Raw genomic sequence first — 19,761 nt, 5'->3', positions numbered from 1 at the left:
ACGGTGGTACTCTTGCATCTCCTGACCCAGGTTACTGTAGTGTGAAACACTATTTTTACAGCACTACAACCCATAACAATGATTCTTTTCCCCCACAAAGACAATTTTCTACTTACGGAAAGAAAATAGAAAAAGAAAAGAAAACTAATTTGGTTCTAATTCAGCTAAAAAGTGAGAAAGAGATGTGACAATCATCTTAAAGATTGAAAATTCAAGAAAATATATATTGAAGCTGGCAGTCTTGACCCAAGACTGAACACATATTTATGATTCTCTGGGTTGAGTAGTACATTTTCTTTAATAAACAAATTTGCAGCTGTTTCATCAGCACAGATATGAGGAAATTTTAGAGTGGAGACAGAAGGTGAGTGAGGGACTACAGAGGATTAGAAGATCTTTTTGGACTGTCAACTTTAAAGTCCATTTGCCAAATACTTGCTTCTAGGGACATGCTGATGAAGCCGAAACCAAACATCACCTAGAACAGCAGTGAGCACAGTCAGGAAGAGGAAGCATTAGGCAATGTGGATCCCACAAGGGGCCACCTATGTCATTAGCGTTCCAGCAGGTAAATCTCATACTTAAAAAGCAGGGGAGGATTGCTAATGGCCAAGGTCTGCTATGTTAACACATATTCTGAGAAAGGTGCATGCTGAATGTCTGTGTATTCTCATTAAGCCCTCAAGAGGCTATGAGTACCTGGTTTATAAAACCCACAGTTCTATGATCACAGGAGACTTTCTTTCATGTCAACGTTTGAAAAACTCCTTAATGGGTACTCATATAACCTTGGGACTCTGAATAGGCATAAATGCATAACTCGATAAATAAAGTGCTAATAAGTATGATAAGCTTTCTACTATTACCCAGCCTATAAATCAGACTGCACACTTATTACCAATAACTCAGGAGCCCTGTCCTTCTATCAGTTATTCTTCATGTAATTCAAATGATGGCCTGTGGTATTGTAAGATGCTCCACTGCTTATAAATCAACTGAAGAGGGCTGAAATACGACCACAGAATTTTAGGGAGGGCTACATTTACTGGCTTCTACTGATTTAACACGATCAATCCAGGCGTGTGGCAATGGCTACTACAGTATTCACGTGTCAGCTCATTTGAAAACACAAACTGAGATGGCCCATGTTACAGGCACTCTGAGAAGCCCAGAACCACAACATTGGCTTTGCACTCTTAATATATGGCTGGGTAATGGAGAATCTGTCTTGAGATCCAGTGTAATGACTGAGTAGTGATGCTAACCTGTGACCAGCTCCCGGATCTCCAGGTCCGTAGTCTTGCGGAGTAACCTCACCAGTGCCGGGATGCCACCGCAGTTTTTCAGGGCGATTTTGTTATCATCGTTGGCCTTTCCATACACCAAGTTCCTCAGGGCGCCGCAGGCACTGCGGTGGACTTCGGTCATCCGGTGATCCAGCAGGTCCACCAGGAGCTGTATGCCCCCTTGTCTCCTTATCTGAAAGAGCAGAGGACACGACTTTTCACCTCAGTGAGCACGGTTTCACTACCTAAAGCAAAACATTTTTTTTTTTTTTTATGAAGGATCTGCTACAATTAATTGCACTGAACTGAATTAAGACATGCAAAGGGAAAAGAAAGCCATTAAGTGTTCCCTGATTTTATTGCCTGTACTTGCTTTAATATCCTCCCAATAAAAATTTAAATGTATTTCTTTCAAGCTATAGAATTTTGGAAAGGTGATTTTCACTTTAGAATGGGTGTCTCAGACATTTCTCTTTAAAAATATGCCACATATTCACGGCATGAAGCAGATGGAGGAGCAAAAGGCAGGAAAATGGTCCCCATTCCTTAGGCTTATTAAATTTAACCACTGTCTTACAAGGCTGCAGGATTGATGCAGGAAATACTAAAATTATGCTATTTAATAGGGAAACACTCCAAATGATTCAAAGGAACCAGGAGCTAAATGAGAAACTGGAATCCTTGGTACAAGGAGTTTTATTTATCTCAGAAGATCTGGGAAGATGAGAATGTCACTCACAATGAGAGACAGAACATGTTGAGCTAAGTAGTTGCACTTAGGTATTTGATTAAAAACAACAACAACAAAAGCTGCATTAAATTTTCTTGTCCTTTTTACCCAGAGACAATTTTAATCTTTTACAAGTAAATGTGAAACAACCTTTGCAATATGTTTGCAAAATGCCTGCTTTCCTTACTGCCCTTTGATGTTGGGACCTCTTTTAAAATTTAAACTGGAAGCAAAACAAAGTGGCTAGTTAACATGCAGACTATTTCACAGTTGCCAGGGGTGAAGCTGTGTCTGAATACCTCTGCATTTAACATGGGAAAATACAAGAATTCATTTTGTATTGTCCTTCTCCTTTGCTTTCTTTAAACTTCAATGTTTCCCAGGGACAGAAGCATTGGTACCTTCTCTACTTAATTTTCTTATTACAGAAAACCCATCCATCTCACTGATATGCCAGGACCCATGGCCACATCCTCCCCCCACTGTTGGTGTTATGCAGATGCTACCTTCTTTATGAAGTTCCTCTAACCACATTGCTTAAAACTACAATCTGAACCACACCCACCCTCTGCCACGGCATTCTGGTTTAACCTTCATTGGGAACAGTGTTCTTCGGAGCCCTTGACAGGCTCACCTAATTTGTTACATTTATTGTTATCAGCTGTCTCCTGTTTGAAGGCATGTTCTGGGAGGGCGAATCTGCTTGTTTGGTTCACTGATGTATTCTTATTCCTACCACAAGTGCATGGCCAAGAACATGGCAGATGGCACTAAATGTTTGCTGAATGGATGAATGAATGAGGCTAGTCAGTTACTATGTTACTTGCCACCTCGGTATTCCTCAAATTTACTTAAATAGTGCTTTTTAAAATTAAGCAATAACCTCTTCAAAGGGATGAAAACACCCTTTTATGAAGAGCCAAGAATTCGAGCCGGAGGCCCCAGCAGCAATTGCTACCTGCTTACAAACAAAATGAGGGCAGGCCTCACACCTACGGTGGAACCACCCATGGGCCACCCATTCCTATAGGAATGATTTTCATTCAGCCACAAGTGAGAGCAGGAAAGAAAAAACCCTCAAAGAACTTATGGGCCATAAAAGTTTTTATTTTGGAAACTTTATGCACAGTACTTCAAGTATTACACCCCGTGGGAGAGGTACCAGGACAGGAGGAGAAGGGACTCAGGACCACAGTGCTGAGCGGGGTACCGTCCTCCCAGGCTGTCTGCATGGCACCTGCAGATGACAGCTCCGGGGATTACCAAGTCAAGCTGAGGAAAAGCAGCCAGAAACAACTTTGCCCAACTGAGAGTTCTGCCCAGTTGTACTCACTTCGCAACCACCCCAGGAAGGTGAGTTTGTATTGCTCCTTGTATGATGCAAACTAGAGGTGTGTCCTGAAAACACATCTGGATCACATCCACCTCCACTCTATTAAAGCACCGCAGAAGGGATACTGCATTTGTATGGAAAGTTTAAACTGTGAATATCCATTTTTTTTCTATGTGTGTGTATTGAAATTGTGTGCTTGACCTTAAAATTCTCTTGGTTTAATATTTAAATAATGATAAAGCCATTAAAAAGATAACAAACCTATTTATACAGTCAACCTGTCAGTTATATATTAAAGACGGATGGCATATAGTAAATCAGAAAACAAAACAATTTCATCCATACCTATGTGTTTTAGTTATTCTGAATATCATAATTAATATTCTAATTTATGACATTTCCCATTCATGTGACTCAATAAATTAAGCAACTAAAATATTATCCAAACTCATTAAGAGGGTAAATGAGTTCAGGATGAATAAGATGAATTCTTCATAATATAATGAGATCACAATATTTTCAGTTTGACCCTAGTTAATTCCACATACTCAAATTCTATTTGAACCTATTTAGAGAAACAGAGATAAGATCATAGCACTTTCCTTTCACTCCTGCTTGGGGCCACCAGGTCATCTATATAAAAGCTTCTGTTTTCATGAGGTTGAATGTTGTCTTGGAATCGGAGACTCCCATTTCAGTTTTCTAAAGCCAAAGTTAGTCGGAATCAATATTTAAATATTCCCACATGTGAAACGGGAAGTCAGGTCTTTGGTGCCTCGTGCCCCTCCCCCTGCTTCCAGCGGGAATGGAGGGGAAGCCCAGACCTGGACGTCTTCTCCTGGTCTGCTCTGGAGGACCTGAGCTGTCCTCTCCCTTCCCCTCTGCTCTTTCTCCTGGATCCTCCCTTCCTCCAGCTTCGTACACCTGACCCCTCCACGTTCTCCTGGCACGTAGCCAAGAACCCTTTGAAGTCTCCAAACAAACCTACTCTACACATTAACAAAGTATAACTTTTTGAAACTCTACCAGGGGATGCTCTTCTGTAGACGTGGGACCTTTCCCGTCCTGTCCCACTCCATGTCCAGCAGTCTTTTTCTGACTTTTCTCCCCCAGGAGGGCTCTACGTCCAGCAGACTGAGCCCCGTCACTGCTGCTGAGTTGACCCTCTCACCTCATTTCCTGAACCATCTTCATGCCGAATTCTCAAAGGTCAAGTCTCAAAAGAGTCTAGGTTTAATATAAACCAAAATAAAGTCCATCAAGGTAGCTAACACGTAACCTTTACCTTTAACAATAGAATAAAATGCCCTAGAAGAAAGTAAGAAAGAAAAGTAAGACAGAACGTAGCCAGTGAAGAAGTACCAAATGAGTGGAGGAACTGTGTAGTTGGTTTTTATATATTCGTTTCCTCTCCTCCTCCTCCTTTTTCTTTTACATTTAGAACTCTTTTTCCAATGGGTTTTAATGTTTTAGAGCAGTTTTGGGTTCACAGCAGAATTGAGCTGAAAGCTCGGCATTCTGTGCTCCTTGCCTGCACACAGGTATGACCTCCCAACCACCAACATTCTGCACTCTAGAGGTCCTTTGGTTTCAAGGGATTAACTTAATTGACTTACTGCTGTCACTCAACTTCTAAATGCTTCATGTCCAAGTTACAATAGGGTTGGTGTTGTGCATTCCACAGGTCTTGACAAATGTAAAATGGTATGTACCTCCCACCCCAGTAGTGGATAGAATGGTTTCCCTGTCCCATAAGTCCTCTGCGTTCTATCTATTCTCTTCCCCCTTCTCACCCCAAACTGGAGGAAATACTGATCTTTTTAACCATCTCTATAGGCTTCATTTTTTCTAGGATGTCAATCAGTTGGACCTATGCAGTACACAGCCTTTTGGACTGGTTTCTTTTTCTTAGTAGTATTCATTTAAGGTTCCTTCATGTCTTTTCATGGCTTGCTAGCTCATTTCTCATTTCTTTCTAACTCTAAATAGAATTCCACTTTATGGATATACTACAGTGGGACCATTCATTTAATAAAGAGCATCTTGGTTGCTTTTGAGTTTGAGCAATTATGTATAAAGTTGCTATAAACCTATGTGTGAGAGCTGGAGTTGCAGCTCAGTGATAAGAGTGCTTGCCTAACATGTGTGAGGTACTAGGTTTGATCCTCAGCATCACATATAAATAAATAAAAGTCCATTGACAATTAAAAAATATATATATATATTTTTAAAAACCCTCTATGTGATGGTTCTAAGCTTTTATCCCTATAGGTAAATGTCAGAGTATAACTGCTGCATTATATACTGAGAGTATATTCAGTTCTTCCAAAGTGCCTGTGCCATCTAGCACAGTGAGAGTTCCTGTTGCTCCACATCCTCACCAGCATTTGGTGATGTCAGTGCTTAGATTCTGGCCATTTTAATAGGTGTGTAATGGAATATATTGTTGTGTTTCTTCTAAGGCTACCTGCATGATTCAGATTTATTTATGTTAGCATAAATGATTGAATTAAAACAACCAATGTTAAAATTCATAAGGGATAGGATAGCTTTGGTGCAATCTGAATTGCACAAATCCCATATCTGCTACCTTCCTGAAGCTGACAGGCTTAGAGAATGGCTGGAAAGGGCTTTTCATAGGATAACCTGCATAGGTAGCTTTAGATTTTTTTAATTAAATAATTCTTTGATAAGTGGCCAGATTTTGTCAATTGTAGTTATGTCAATAGTTTACATTGATTTTTCTGCTTAGGTGAAAATTTTGGAGATCTAGAAGATAAGACTAGTCCATAAGGAGTGAGAAAGTGGAAACTGATGGACTGAATTGACAAGAAAGAAAGGGAGGGAGGAAGGAAGGAAGGAAGAAAGAGAGTAAGAAAAGAAAGAAAGAAAGAAACCATGCCCTACTGCCTGGTCTGTCAGGGCATTTTAAAATCTGCCATAGACCCCGGCCTAGTAATAAAGGCTGGAATGTATGTGTTCAGGGTCTGTGATGCCCATTCAGTTTCTACAAGGGGAGAATGGAAACAGCTTCCACATCGTTCCCATCAATCCACTGTTTACAAGTGTTTTTACCGTTAAAATTCCAGAGCTGAGAATACCTGAAAATCATTCAAGAGTAGGACACAGTGGGTTTCCTCCCTGCCCTTTCCTTAAAAGGCAGAAAATATTTAAGCTTTAGCCAGAAAACAAAAGAATGAATTAAGGTGAAACATAAAACATGCAAACAATATAGCATCACCTCTTAAAAATAGGGTCTCTTAGTGAATTTGTTATTAATATAATCTGCATTAATATAATCTGCATTTTTGAGAATACAATATACTTACCAATAAGCTAATTATTATAATTATATTGATATCAACATCGGTGAACTATCTGTAGCTCACCCAGTTAGAGTTGTGTCAGGATGTTCATGACAGTCTGCAGATGATATACATAGTGGGGATGATTTTATATATATATATAACCATATATATATGGTTAAAAAATTGCTTCAAAGTTTGCAACAACATTTGTTTGGGGAAGCACTTGTCTTTATTTAGAAAAAAAACCATGAAAAGTTTCTTTGAGGATGGTGAGCAGCTGAGGACACAGCCTTTTGGGCATCTCAGTGTGACAAAAGAGATTGTTCACCTGCATTGCAAAGGAGGGGAAACGTGGAGGGAGGCAAGGGTACGAGAGCAGAAGTAGCCTTTTGTCAGCCCACTGGGTGGTAAAATTAGGACCTAAGAACAGGTGAGAACCTGGGGATCCCTTCTATGGCCCTCAGGGATCTATCTCATTTTAAGCAAAGTAGGTATATCTTTGGGCTTCTGGGCTAGTGTTAAAAGAAACTAGGCTGGATCTGAAACCCAAAGTAAGTTTAAATAATAGCCTGCAAGACAACTGCCATAGTGTCACATATATACATACACACTGTATTCACATGCACACACACACACACCCTTCAGAGACCAGCATGGTGCTTTTTCTTGCTTTGGACGTTTATGAAAACTCAAGTCACCATGTCAGAGAACTACTTTATAGAATGAGCTGATTAAAATGAAGTGCTTTGATTCAATGACTTTACTAAACTTCCTGTTAACTGTTAACATTTCAATGGTGATGGTCTAAAAATAATGACACTCAGAGTTACAATGTATTCCCTATTAATACCAAAATTCAAATAACTTTCTCTGCTAAAAGCCAGATTTGTTTTGTAAATCAAAAACCAGAGGCTCATCAACACTTTTACATTTTAATGTAGAAATTGCAAAGTTATTAGTTTGTAAAATGTATATTTACCTCACTGAATTCAACCCCTTAACTGTATTGTAAAGCCAGTGAAACAATCAATATTTACAAAAGATCCAAATTAATGTGTGACCATATCTACCTCTGAGTAATTTCCACTTCATAAAAATGCTTTTAGTTTAAAGGCAGAAATTATTTTTGAGAATTTTGATCAATAGTCTCTCTCCCTCTCTCTCTCTGCATCTGTTTCTCTCTTCCTCCAGTTGTGTGAAATAATCTACTTTCTCCATTCAGTGGGTGAATCAAGATGAGTTAAATTTCACTTTAAATCAAGTAGTAAAGGGGGTGCTGGCTTCTGAACTGGAGTTGCACAATCCTATCTTCTCCTCTTAAACCCTGTATGCCCTCCAGCAAGTTACTTAACTACCTATATATCTGAACCTATCTCACAGTGTTGTTCTCAGATTAAATGAGGTTTCAAATAAATTGCTTAACAAAGTGCTCAGTAAATAATATCTGTCTGGAACTACTATATACTGTACCAACTTGTTAAAGGATATTCTTAATTGATTTACAACCTGGTCAACATATGAAATCAATTGAATAATTTGATGACATAATATATGGTAATCAGTAAGGGAACACAATTCAGAGTTATCACTTCATAAATTAGTTTTAATATGTAAACTGTGTATTGTCTAATGCATTCTGAATCCCATCTGGCTTATGATTAATGAGATTAAATAAGGAATATATTGGTTCTAGAATAAACTACATGGATTTGTTATTTAAGGAATAATTTCAAAATATCTACATTAATACTGCACAAATGAGATATTTTGCTAGATATATTTCTAAGGTAAGAATAGTGTTCAAACTAATTAATTTATGTTTTTAAAAAAAGTAAAATATTTTCACATTATGGTAATTGACAAAAACACATTTAAAAACAATAATTTTGAGTCTTGCAAAAAGAGCAAATACAGAGAGTATTATGAGGCAAAAAGAAGGAACACTTTTCTTCTTCTTTTTTTTTTTACTTTATTAAAAAAGCAGCTTCTAATAAACAGATGAAAAGGAAGCTACTGGCGATTGATGCAACCTATCACAAATGACCCAACTTGGAAGTTTCTACTGTTCTGTATCTGTTCCCAGGTGCTGCACACGTATCCTGGTGTAAGATATATAGGGACATGGATTCATCTAGTGTCTAGCACGGAGGTATTTTTTTTATTCTTTTTTATTTAATTTTTTTAAAGTTGTAGATAGATACAATACTTTTATTTTATTTATTTATTTTTTATGTGGTGTTGAAGATTGAACCATGTGCCTTACGTAAGCTAGGAAAGCATTCTACCACTGAACCACAACCCCGGCCTGCTTTTTGGTTTCTAAAGTCTGCATTTCCCTAAAGAAAGAAATTGAAGAAGACTTTAAAACATGGAAAGATCCCCCATGCTCTTGGACAGGGAGAATTAATATTGTCAAAATGGCCATACTACCAACCCATACACAGATTTAATGAAATTCCTATTAAAATCCAGTGACATTCTTCATAGAAATAGAAAAAGCATTCCTGAAATTCATTTGGAAAAATAAGAGACTCAGAATAGCCAAAGCAGTCTTTAGTGAGGAAAGTGAAGCAGGAGGCATCACAATACCAGACTTTAAATTGTACTACAGAGCCATAGTAACAAAAACAGGATAGTCCTGGCACCAAAACAGGCAAGAAGACCAGCAGAACTGAATAGAATTCACAGAGAAAAACCCATATCTCATACTGGACAAAGGCAACATACACATACATTAGCTGAAAGATAGCCTCTTCAACAAGAGGTGCTGGGAAAACTGGAAATTCATCTGTACTAGAATGGAATTGAACCCCTGTTTTTTACCCTGCATAAAACTCAACTCAAAGTGGATCAAGGACCTGGGCATTAGACCAGAGCCCCTGAACCTACTTGAAGAAAATGTAGGCCCAAGTCTTCATCACGTTGGCTTAGAAACTGATGTTCTCAACATACTCCTAAAGAGCAAGAAGTAAAATCAAGAATCAATAAATGGGAAGGTATCAAACTAAAAACTTCTTCACAGCACAGGAAACAATCAAGAATGTGAACAGAGAGCCTACACCAGCATCTCAGACAGAGCATTAATCTCCAGGATATACAAAGAACTCAAAAAACTTAACACCTAAACAAACAAACAAACAAACAACAACAACAAAACCCACAAATAACCCAATCAATAAATGGGCAAAAACCCCCACAAAAAGACAAAACAACAACAACAAAAACTGAACAGGCACTTCATAGAAGAAATATGAATGGTCAAACAATTTTCAACATCTCTAGCAATTAGAGAAATGCAAATCGAAACTACACTGAGATTCCATCTCACCACAGTCAGAATGAAATTATCAAGAGTACAAGCAACAATAAACATTAGTGAAGATGTAGGGAAAGAGGTTCACTTATGCATTGCTGGTGGGACTGCAAATTGATGCAACCACTCTGGAAAGCAGTTTGGAGATTCCTTAGAGAATCTGGAATGGAACCACCATTTGACCCTATTATCCCACTCCTCAATTTATACCCAAAGGACTTAACATCAGCATACTACAGTGACACAACCACTTCAATGTTTACAGAAGCTCAATTCACAATAGCCAAGCTATGGAACCAACTCTAGGTGCTCTATAACAGACGGAAGGATAAAGAAAATGTGGTATATGTACACAATGGAATATTGCTCAGCCATAAAGAAGAATTCAACTATGGCATTTACCAGTAAATAGATGGAGCTATGTGAAATATACCAATCCCAAAAAATCAAAGCCATAATGTTCTAATATGTGGATGCTAACCCACAACAAGGGAGGAGAAGATTAGAAGTTTATTGCACAAAGGGGTATGAAGGGAACGGAGAAGGGATGGGAACAGGAAAGAATGAATCCAATATATTTTTCCTATCCTCAAAAAAAATACACGACCAATGTAACTCCACATCATGTACAACCACAATGATGGGATTCTAATTGGAGCAAATCGTTCTTATTCTATGAATGTATAATATTTGAAAACACACTTTACTATCATGTAAAAAAAATCAAATGCATAGACAACATGTTAAGTTCATTTTCAAGGCCCAAAAACTCCAAAGAAAGCAAGAAGAAACAAAGAGAATGTAAAATGTATGTAAACACAAAGTATGCATTGAAGGTATCTTTCTACCAATACATATTAAATCAAAGAAAAAAAGTCTGCATCTCCATCCTGCCTACCTTGGAGAATCGTTAGGAAGGGTAAAGGAGGCAACACGTTAAGGTGCATATGGAAAAAAAAAATAAGTCTGCAAAGACATTATTACTATTATTTTATTTATCTTATTGGTTCCATGTAAGTATCCAATGAAAAAGCCCCCATAATTCCCTGAACATTTGTCACCCTGCATAGGTTTTCCAAACCCACTCTGGACTTCAAGTCCACCCCACTGGAGGACTGATCAAATGCCTCTCTCAGCTGGCACTGGAGTCAGAGAGGACCACCACCGTTAAATGCATCAACGTGAAACCGAAAGCACGTCTCAGAGGCGCGAAGCTGGCATTCTTAATCTTTTAATTCTTTGTTCTATTTAAGAGCAGTAGCAGACACTGTACCAGTATTTGAAAAGGTTCTGTCCATGACTCTGGTTCATGAAAACTATTTCTCATGAAGAATCTCTGTAATGACCTATTTGGTTGTAGTTTAAACTTTTAAGTTCTTATCTCCGTCATGATCCCATCCTTTAAGGAGATAAAGGAAAGTAGGAAAAGCCTTTATCTCAGACTGAAGGGAATCATCATTTTCTGCACGGTGATGTGTCCTATTGGTCACTTAAAAGGTGCCTGCAGCACCACACCCAAGTCACACACACCTGGCCTTCCATTCCCCTGCACTGACCACGCTCAGGCAGCCATGTTCTCCCAGTGGTCACTCTGTCTGAGGGTGAGATTCCGCCAAGTGTGAGTGGAAGAACAGCAGGCAGTGGACTCTGCTGAGACCCCTGGCGCCCACCCCTGTGGCAGGCCCCTCCCCTCCCCTACAAGAAAGAATGTCACCAGGCGACTCCACAAGTTCCTCTCCTAAGGACACTGCTCACGAAATGTGATCCAGGGGAGTCCAGTGGCTCCTGATACTGGCATCTTTTATCTATCCATGTGGATACTGAATACAAAATCACACAGCAGTGACAATGACAAAGAAAGCCTCCAGTGACTCTCTTACTGGGTTCCAAGCCGAGCTCAAATGTCTGCTTTCTGTTTCCACATTAGATATCACCTGATGTTAAAATGCCATGGTTTGCTCTAGTGTTGGTGAATCAGTGATCCCAGGGCCTTGGATGACTCCTCTCCCGAAACTCTGTCCCCCCATCATTCAGAGGCCAACGCTGCTTGTGAGTGGGGACTGGACCTCTCCCTCCCAGGCTCTCCTCCCAGGTTCAAAGGTTATCCCAAATTGTTGTCTTGGTTTTAAAACTGCTATCTGACCTCTGCACCAAATAGACTCAGAAGACAAGCACTCTCTCACAGTGGGAAATTTAATCTGTGGGACATTTCATAACTATACACAAGGCCTGGTGCTATGGGAGGGACATATAGTACCACAGCCTAAAACAAAGAGTAACTGCCTGCAAAGGTGGATTGTTTAAAATATTCACAGTGCTCTCTGGATAGGCAGGGCTGATGAGGTTCCTTTCACACTTTTTTGAACTTCAATCCTTTTGGCTGCTTTTGTGTGTCCAGGAAAGTTCTCCTAGTGCCCAGTTGGTCAAGCAGAGGACTCCCTTCAAGGTGCTAATTAGATGCTTTGTCTGGACTCTGAATTCAAAAATGAGCTTCTGAGTTTGGCTCACTTTGACTTTGAGAACAACTGCTTTACAGCTGAGCAGACTCGCTGAACCTGGATTTGACACACAGCAAACCTAAGACTTCTATGGCTCTTAAGCAACTTAACCCAAGAATGAGCCTCACTTTAAACCCAGAATAGACTGAGGACACCAGCCACCAGCTGTATGATTTGACTTTGTGATGATCATTAGAGTTAGACCAAAAAACTGAAATAAGATGGTAAGGGTACTTGGTAAAAAGGATCACAATCATCAAAATCCATGGAAAAAAATCTTTTAGGATTAATAAGAAAATTCAGTAAAATATAAGATTAAAATAAAAAAGTTTCCTTATGTATTTAAATCCACAGATTTCCTATATATCAAAAATAATCAGTCAGAATTTTAAGAGAAAAACATCATTTGAGAAAGTTCATTGTAGATTAAAATACTAGGGAAATTAACAAAGAATCGAGGACTTCCTATCTGGAGAAACTTGCATATATTAAGCAGATGTGAATAAATGTGAATGGAATAGCACACCTCTGCTATTGCGAAGACTTCCCATTGGCCCCATATTCAGTTAAAATTGAGGCCATTCTATTCCAAAACCTAGAATGACTTAAAGTTGCTTTTCACATAATGATACCAAGCTCACCTAAAGAATGAACAGAGAGGGGGAAGATCACAGGAAAAAAATAAAGAATGTTGGAGGATGAACACATTCTAAAGCACCAAGAAGTAGACTAACATGACAAAGGCCCATGAATCCAGGGACAAGGCCCAGCAGAAGAGCAGAAATGGCCATCCAGAAAAGAACCACATGTTCACAAAGCTTTGGATTTCAGACACCAGCTTAGAATCCAATGCCTGGATTAAGCTCAGCCTGTGAGGGGAGATGGCATTTGATTCTTCACAGTGACACAGAGGAAGTTCCAGATGTGCTAGAAATTTAAACATGAAACATAAAACAGAAAAACATTAGGGGAAGGTAGAAATGGGTATTTATATATTGCTGAGAGCCACAGATGAAAAGATTGAGTACTCAGGATAAATGAACGTACGTAGTGAGGGACAAATGGGGGCCATTATTGGCTGTGAACATGATAGACAAAAAGTTCATAACCTTACTCTAGAGACAAGGAAAGCAGGCACAGAGAGATGGTACCATCTATAACGTCACACCCAGCAGATAGCTGAGCCTAGACCCAAATCCAGTCTGCGATCTAAAACTCTCCCTCTCTGCAGAGCCTTATTCACTAAGTGTCTACAAAATGGCTTTATGTTCTTAAAACTCTATGTCAATAGTATCACGCTGCACTTATTTCTCTTTAATCATTTTAAAAAATTTTTTATTATTTTTTTTTTGTGGTGCTGAGGATTGAACCCAGTGTCTCACACATGCAAGGGGGTACTTTTCCTCTGAGCCATAACCCCATAACTCAATATATAAATGATATTTACCCCCAAATCAAAGAAACCTGTTCACTCACATTTACTGTTGGGAAGGTCTCCTCTGTAGGAGCATACCACGGCGATTTTTAATCTAGTCTCATAATAAATACCTACTTGTTTCCGGTCCTCCTTATAACAGCCATGGTGCTGTGTACATTTGCAAGCACAGTGGAAAAGTTTGTCTGAGATAAATGCTTAGGTTTGGTGGACCATAATGATGCAGCCAAAAAGGCTGTACTAATTTACATTTCACCAGTAGTGAATAAGAGCCACCCTGCTGATATTTTACATTAAGTTCTTTTAATTTTCCCAAACTGTTGGATGAAAAACAATATAACTTTTTAGTTTTAATTGGCATTTTCCTGATTACTCATGAGTTTGTCACTGAATAAACTCTTTACCAAAGAGGTGCAGAATCTATATGAATGAAAGTAGAGGGCTTTACTGAGCAATATAAACACGCACATTAAGTAAAATAAAATAGCTTGTTCATGAATGAAAAGAGTAGATATTGAAAAGGCTGCAAAATTTATCTATAGTTTCAACACATTTTCAATCAAAATTCAAAGGGATATTCCGGATCATGACGAAGTGATTCCAACTTTTAGTATAATCTTGAGCCCTCAATTAAAAACTAAAAATTTTTCAATACAGAAGAACACAAGGAGGATTATTTTATCTCAAATATAAATACTGCAGAAGTCTTAAAACATCATGGTGCTGATGCAGAGTTTAGATGGCATAGTGAAAGAGAATGGATGACCAGGAAAAAGAGCTTAATGCATTTAGGACCTAATGCGTGATTAAAAAGCAGACTTGCAAGCTAATAGTGAAGATTTGAATTACATGAAAAGCTCATCAAGAAGTTGCATTGCAAGAGTTTAAGAAAAAAATATATCAAATAAAGCCAAAGTTTAAGGGATTATCAGTATGACTTCCAGGATGAACAAAAAGCCCAAAACACAGACACTTATGGAAACAAGGTATTTCCAAAAATAATAATTGTCTACAGATAGAAGCTATTGTTCCAGCTTTGGCTTTGCTAGGTATCCTGATTGGAAAGGCTGAACATGATGCCAGCACATCCTCAGAGGAGATCACACTGACATGCTGAACTTGGGGTGTGTCTTCATCCAGCAACAGGGTGCAGACCGAAAACCAATACTCCTCCAATCCTGGCCTTCTTTTAAAAAATAATTTCTCAGTCTTCTATTTTTTATATTAGCAAATACTAAGCTACAAGTTTTATCCCTTCATATGTAAAAGATATGATTTTAAATATTAGTGTAGCTAAATTCATGTTGCTCAACACCTAAGAGAAGTTTGAATGAGCTCACATAAATTCTGAAAGCACAAACCCTACTCGGTGGATATATAACCTAATTACTTGAAAAGTCTTAATCTATCTCAGAATGTGAGTATAAGAAGCCTGAACAGCCCCCAGAGCTTTCATTTTTTGAAAGAACTGGGCAGAGGCTCATTTGGCAAGTGCTTCTGAGCACTTTTACAGGAGGGTGCAAGGCTAAGCCCTCTCCTAAAGAGACACTGTACCCATGGAGGAGTCCACAATTCAGTCAGGAAACTAGCAAAGAAAAAGCAAATATGGCCATTGTAATAGTGAAAACTAGAGACCGCTTTATTTAGAAGAGGACCATCAATTTTATACTCATCATTTTACATTTTTTTTCCTTAAAGAAGATCAGCCAAATGATAATATATAGTTTCAGGTTGCTCTACACCTGTGTTGTCCAGTGATGAGAACCACAAAGAAACAGCAGGAAAAGAGGATGAGCGTGGGGACTGGGTCAGGGGACATTTGAGCAGAAACCCAAGGGCATGGAAGAATGATAGAAATGATAGAGGATGTCAGAGGGCGGGTCACTGGGAGGAGCCAGGAGGCCAGGATGCTGGAGCAGGTGGGGGGCCTGAGAGGGGCAAGTTGGGGCAGCCTGCAGAGCTGGATCTGAGGCTGTCAGTCATCACTTGGGTTGCTCTTGGGAAGACAGAAACCGGAGTCACCCTGATCCACTCGTTCCAAGACTGTTGCCTTGTAGAGGACAGACTGGGCACCAGGTAGGGCCACTGAGAGTGTCCAGATGAGGAATACACAGTGGCTTTCCAACAGACTGATGGGGAGATGAGAAACAAAATATGGTCAAATTCTACATCTGTTGGACAGATAGGGTGGTAACTATGGTCTGACCCAAATAAAGGAATCATGAATGACTCTGGTGTTTGGCCCTTCATGTTTAATGAACACGTGCCCTGGTGGTCATCACAACGTAGTTCTGGTTTATAGACAGATGGCAAAGCACTTATGAAAGACACAGCCCTTCATTTAAATTTATATTTTATTGCCATTACCAAAGCACTCATTTTAAAAATTGCTATTCTTTTGTTTATGTAAAATGGAAAAATAACATCTTTCAAAGATATAAAATTATGCTAAATATAGAAATAGCAATAATAGAGAAATTGTTTTGTGTCTTAGCCCATAGTTATAAAAAAAATGAGTTCTGAAGTAAAAGTAATATATTTCACCAAAGGGTTATGACAGATGTGTACAGAAAACTTTAGTATGCACACTTATTTTAAAATTACACCTTAAAAAAAACACTCCAAGTCTAAGAAAGACTTTTATTAAGCCTACAAGAGTTGTATACAATCTAAAATTTCCTTTGTTACATGAATTACATGATAGAAAGTGCCTTCTTATTGTGCATACATCTTTTTTTGTCTTTATATTTTAGGTTAAGAAGTGTCTTATATGTCATGAAGATGTATTTTCTTTGTTGCACTAATAGCCATTACTTAGAGGATTAAACTTTGGTTGAGGAAAAAAAATTCTAATTTTGTTGGGTTTTAATAATAGTCATTAAGCAACAGTCCATGGTTCTGAGGAAATCATGGTTTAGTGAAGGAAGAAATAAGGTGCTCTAAAGTCCATAGGGAAATCACCAAATCAGCCTCTGTAGGAACTGGGGTGGGTCATTACTTCTGGGGGAAATAATGATCTGAAATAATGACCATAGTTTAGAGTTGAACTAATTACTCAGAAATCTGAAAACAGGCAGCCTGGCTAGTGTAGCATACCATTAAAACCACAAAATGCTTGGGGTACAGTAGGTCCACACTTTGAAGTGGGGTGCACATGTGGTAGGGTTGGAGAAAAGGGTGGGCATCACTGCTGGGCACAGGTATATCTTCTTGGCCCCTAAATTTACTAAAAGATCTGGTTTTAATAATCAGATTTGAACAATTAATGGAGTAGAATTCAAGATGTGTGGCAAATTCAAAGAAAAAGCACGGAGATTAAGAGTGAGACATGCGTACAGAGAACTTCCTTGGCCAGCAGCCCTTGGTTCTTGCAGCCCAGATGCCCGAAGGCTTGGAGGACAGAGGTGAAGTGGAAGGTTGGAGAAGTGGGAGGCCCCATGAAGAAGGCCGCCTCCCTGCACACAGCGCCCCCCAGAGGCAGATGCAGGGAGTGTCAGGGATGCTGGGAAGAGGGCAGGTTGGGAATGGTACCCAAAAGCACATTAATGTGAAAATATCAGAGGTGACAGGATGCTAGCCAGCCACATGTAGCTTCTGAGCAGAGGAATGACATGGGCATTGGGCAATAGAGACAACAGAATGAATTTGAGAGATGGTTCAAAATAAGACACTGTGGATTATAGTGTCAGATATTAAACATTTTGACTTTCTTCCTGAGATGAAGGATTTTATTAATATTATAAAATGAACATGGGGACTTTTACAACTCTTAATCATTTGTTTAAATAAACTTGGCTTCTTTTTGTTCTGATAGCTCAGTGCTCTGAGTCCCAGCAAGATAACAGTGGAGCCCATCTGAGGTTCCCCAGGAAGCTCTGTCCACAGACTGAGAAGGAGGAGGGAATCCTAGAGACTGGGCAAGAGAGAAAGCAGGAGCCCAACCACGGGGGTATCGCTGGACTCTCCAGAAGGCTGCCAGACTCAACCACTGTGACCAGCTTTTTTGAGAACCTACAAACTGGAACATGTCAACCTCATTTTCTCCCATGTTTCTACTGAACACAAAGAAAGTGGTTTCCAGGGAAATCCATCTGCAACATGGCATCTTGAAATATGAGTTTTTCAATGGTGTTGCTCAGTTGATTAAATATTATTCACTTTTCATTTTGTCCATCAGCCCAAGCAGAACATTTATATGACACTTGGATCTTGCTTTAATAAGAAAATACACTTGTTTGGTGCATCTGTGACCTCTGAAATTTTAAAAATTATGTACTCAGAAATTCCATCAAGTGTCCTGCAGTGCATCCCCAACCTCTGTGTCATCTCTTAATGAAGAAGGAGGTTTTAGTCTAGGCATCACATGGAAGGTTTCCGTGGCAATCCTCACAGCATAACAACTCTGCCAGGATTTTTAAAGCCCACAGTATTAAATTATACATGTCAATACACACACATACATATGGTACAATGCTATGCATGTATGTATGTATTATACATACAAATGCATTTAAGAAAGGTCTCTGTCTCCCCTCACCAAAATAGGATTCATTCTGTTCTTTGTTTTTTTCTAATTTAAAATTGTTGTGGTTTATATATGAGGTATTCCCCAAAAGCTCATGTGTGAGACAATGAAAGACCGTGCAGAGTGAAATGATCGGGTTATGAGAGCCTTAACCTAATCAGTGTATTAATCCCCTGATGTGGATTCACTGGATGGCAGACTGGGAGGAGGTGTCCTGGGGGCATGCCTGTGGGTTGTATATTTTGTCCCTGGTGAGCAGAATGCTCTCTGCTTCCTGGTGCCATGTTCTGAGCTACCTTCCCCTGACACACACTTCTGCCACGATGCTCTACTCACCTCTTGCTCAGAACAATGGAGTCAACTGATCAAGGACCAAACCTCTGAAACCACGAGCCAAAATAAAGTTTTCCTCCTTCTAAGTTATTCTTAACAGGTCTTTTAGTCACAGCAAAAAAAAAAAAAAAAAAAAAAAAAGCTAAATTGGTGGCATTTTTTTCTTTATTTTGTAACCCATTACTGGTGGTGTCAAAGGTCCTGCTCGAAAGTGTTGCTACTTTTGAATAAGTAAAACAGTTACAGAAGTGGAGAAGGCTGTTATTTCTTCAAAAATAACCTCAGCTCAAAGATCTTTGGTTCTGGAGTTTACCAGATTAAATGGATACACTCACATTTCAAATAATGAAATGTTTTGAATTTATCCTATTTTCAGACTTTATCCATTGGCATAGCTTATCAATGAACTCTTTAAAAACCTCTAATGTGTGAAATTTCAGGTTTTTTTCTAAGGCAGGTTATTTTCCTTTAAAATTTTTTAATTGTGCATTTAAAGGATTTTCTACATGATATTGTCTACAAAATGGTTTGAATTTTTAATTCAAGAGTCTTCAAATATGTGTCCAACTTCATATTGGTTATACGCTCAATTTGTAACAGCTAGGTGGATGCTAAGGACCCGTAATGAAGCAGAGATATAGGGAAAAAGTTTTTGTTTTATTTTTAAATTCTGCTCACACAGTAATCACTAATTTTTTTTTAATGCATGTATAATCAGACCCTGTCAATCCCTGTTCAGAATCCTCTAATGGTTCCCATCACATCCAGAAGGCCATTAGCCTTGGCCTTCGGTCCTGCATGACCTCCCCACCTTCTCTCTACTTCCACCTCTGTTCTCCCATCTTGCTCTCTGACTGGTATTTGGCTTCCTTTCTCTGGTGGTCTGGAGGTGGCTGAGCCACCCAGTGTGTCTGTGTCTGTTGTGTGACTCCCTTTCTATCCCACATCTCCGCTCAGCCTGATCAGTATCCAGAAGAGCTCACCATCTCACATACCGTCT

The 19,761-nt window shown here is 39.0% G+C and overlaps 1 protein-coding gene across 2 annotated transcripts in view; it reads right to left on the bottom strand.

Annotated features, from left to right (window-relative positions):
- Positions 1–19,761, bottom strand: part of Ctnnd2 (catenin delta 2) — a 361,255-nt gene that overhangs the window by 213,094 nt on the left and 128,400 nt on the right. For both annotated transcript variants that reach the window (XM_076856215.2, XM_076856216.2), the window contains exon 4: positions 1,266–1,479. In XM_076856215.2, coding sequence (XP_076712330.1) covers positions 1,266–1,479 — 214 coding nt within the window. The remainder of the gene's footprint in view (positions 1–1,265; positions 1,480–19,761) is intronic.

The sequence above is a fragment of the Callospermophilus lateralis genome, chromosome 5, assembly GCF_048772815.1.
Source record: "Callospermophilus lateralis isolate mCalLat2 chromosome 5, mCalLat2.hap1, whole genome shotgun sequence".
Lineage (NCBI taxonomy): Eukaryota > Metazoa > Chordata > Mammalia > Rodentia > Sciuridae > Callospermophilus > Callospermophilus lateralis.
The sequence above is the reverse complement of the archived record's forward strand: the minus strand, read 5'-3'. Positions and strand labels throughout refer to the sequence as shown.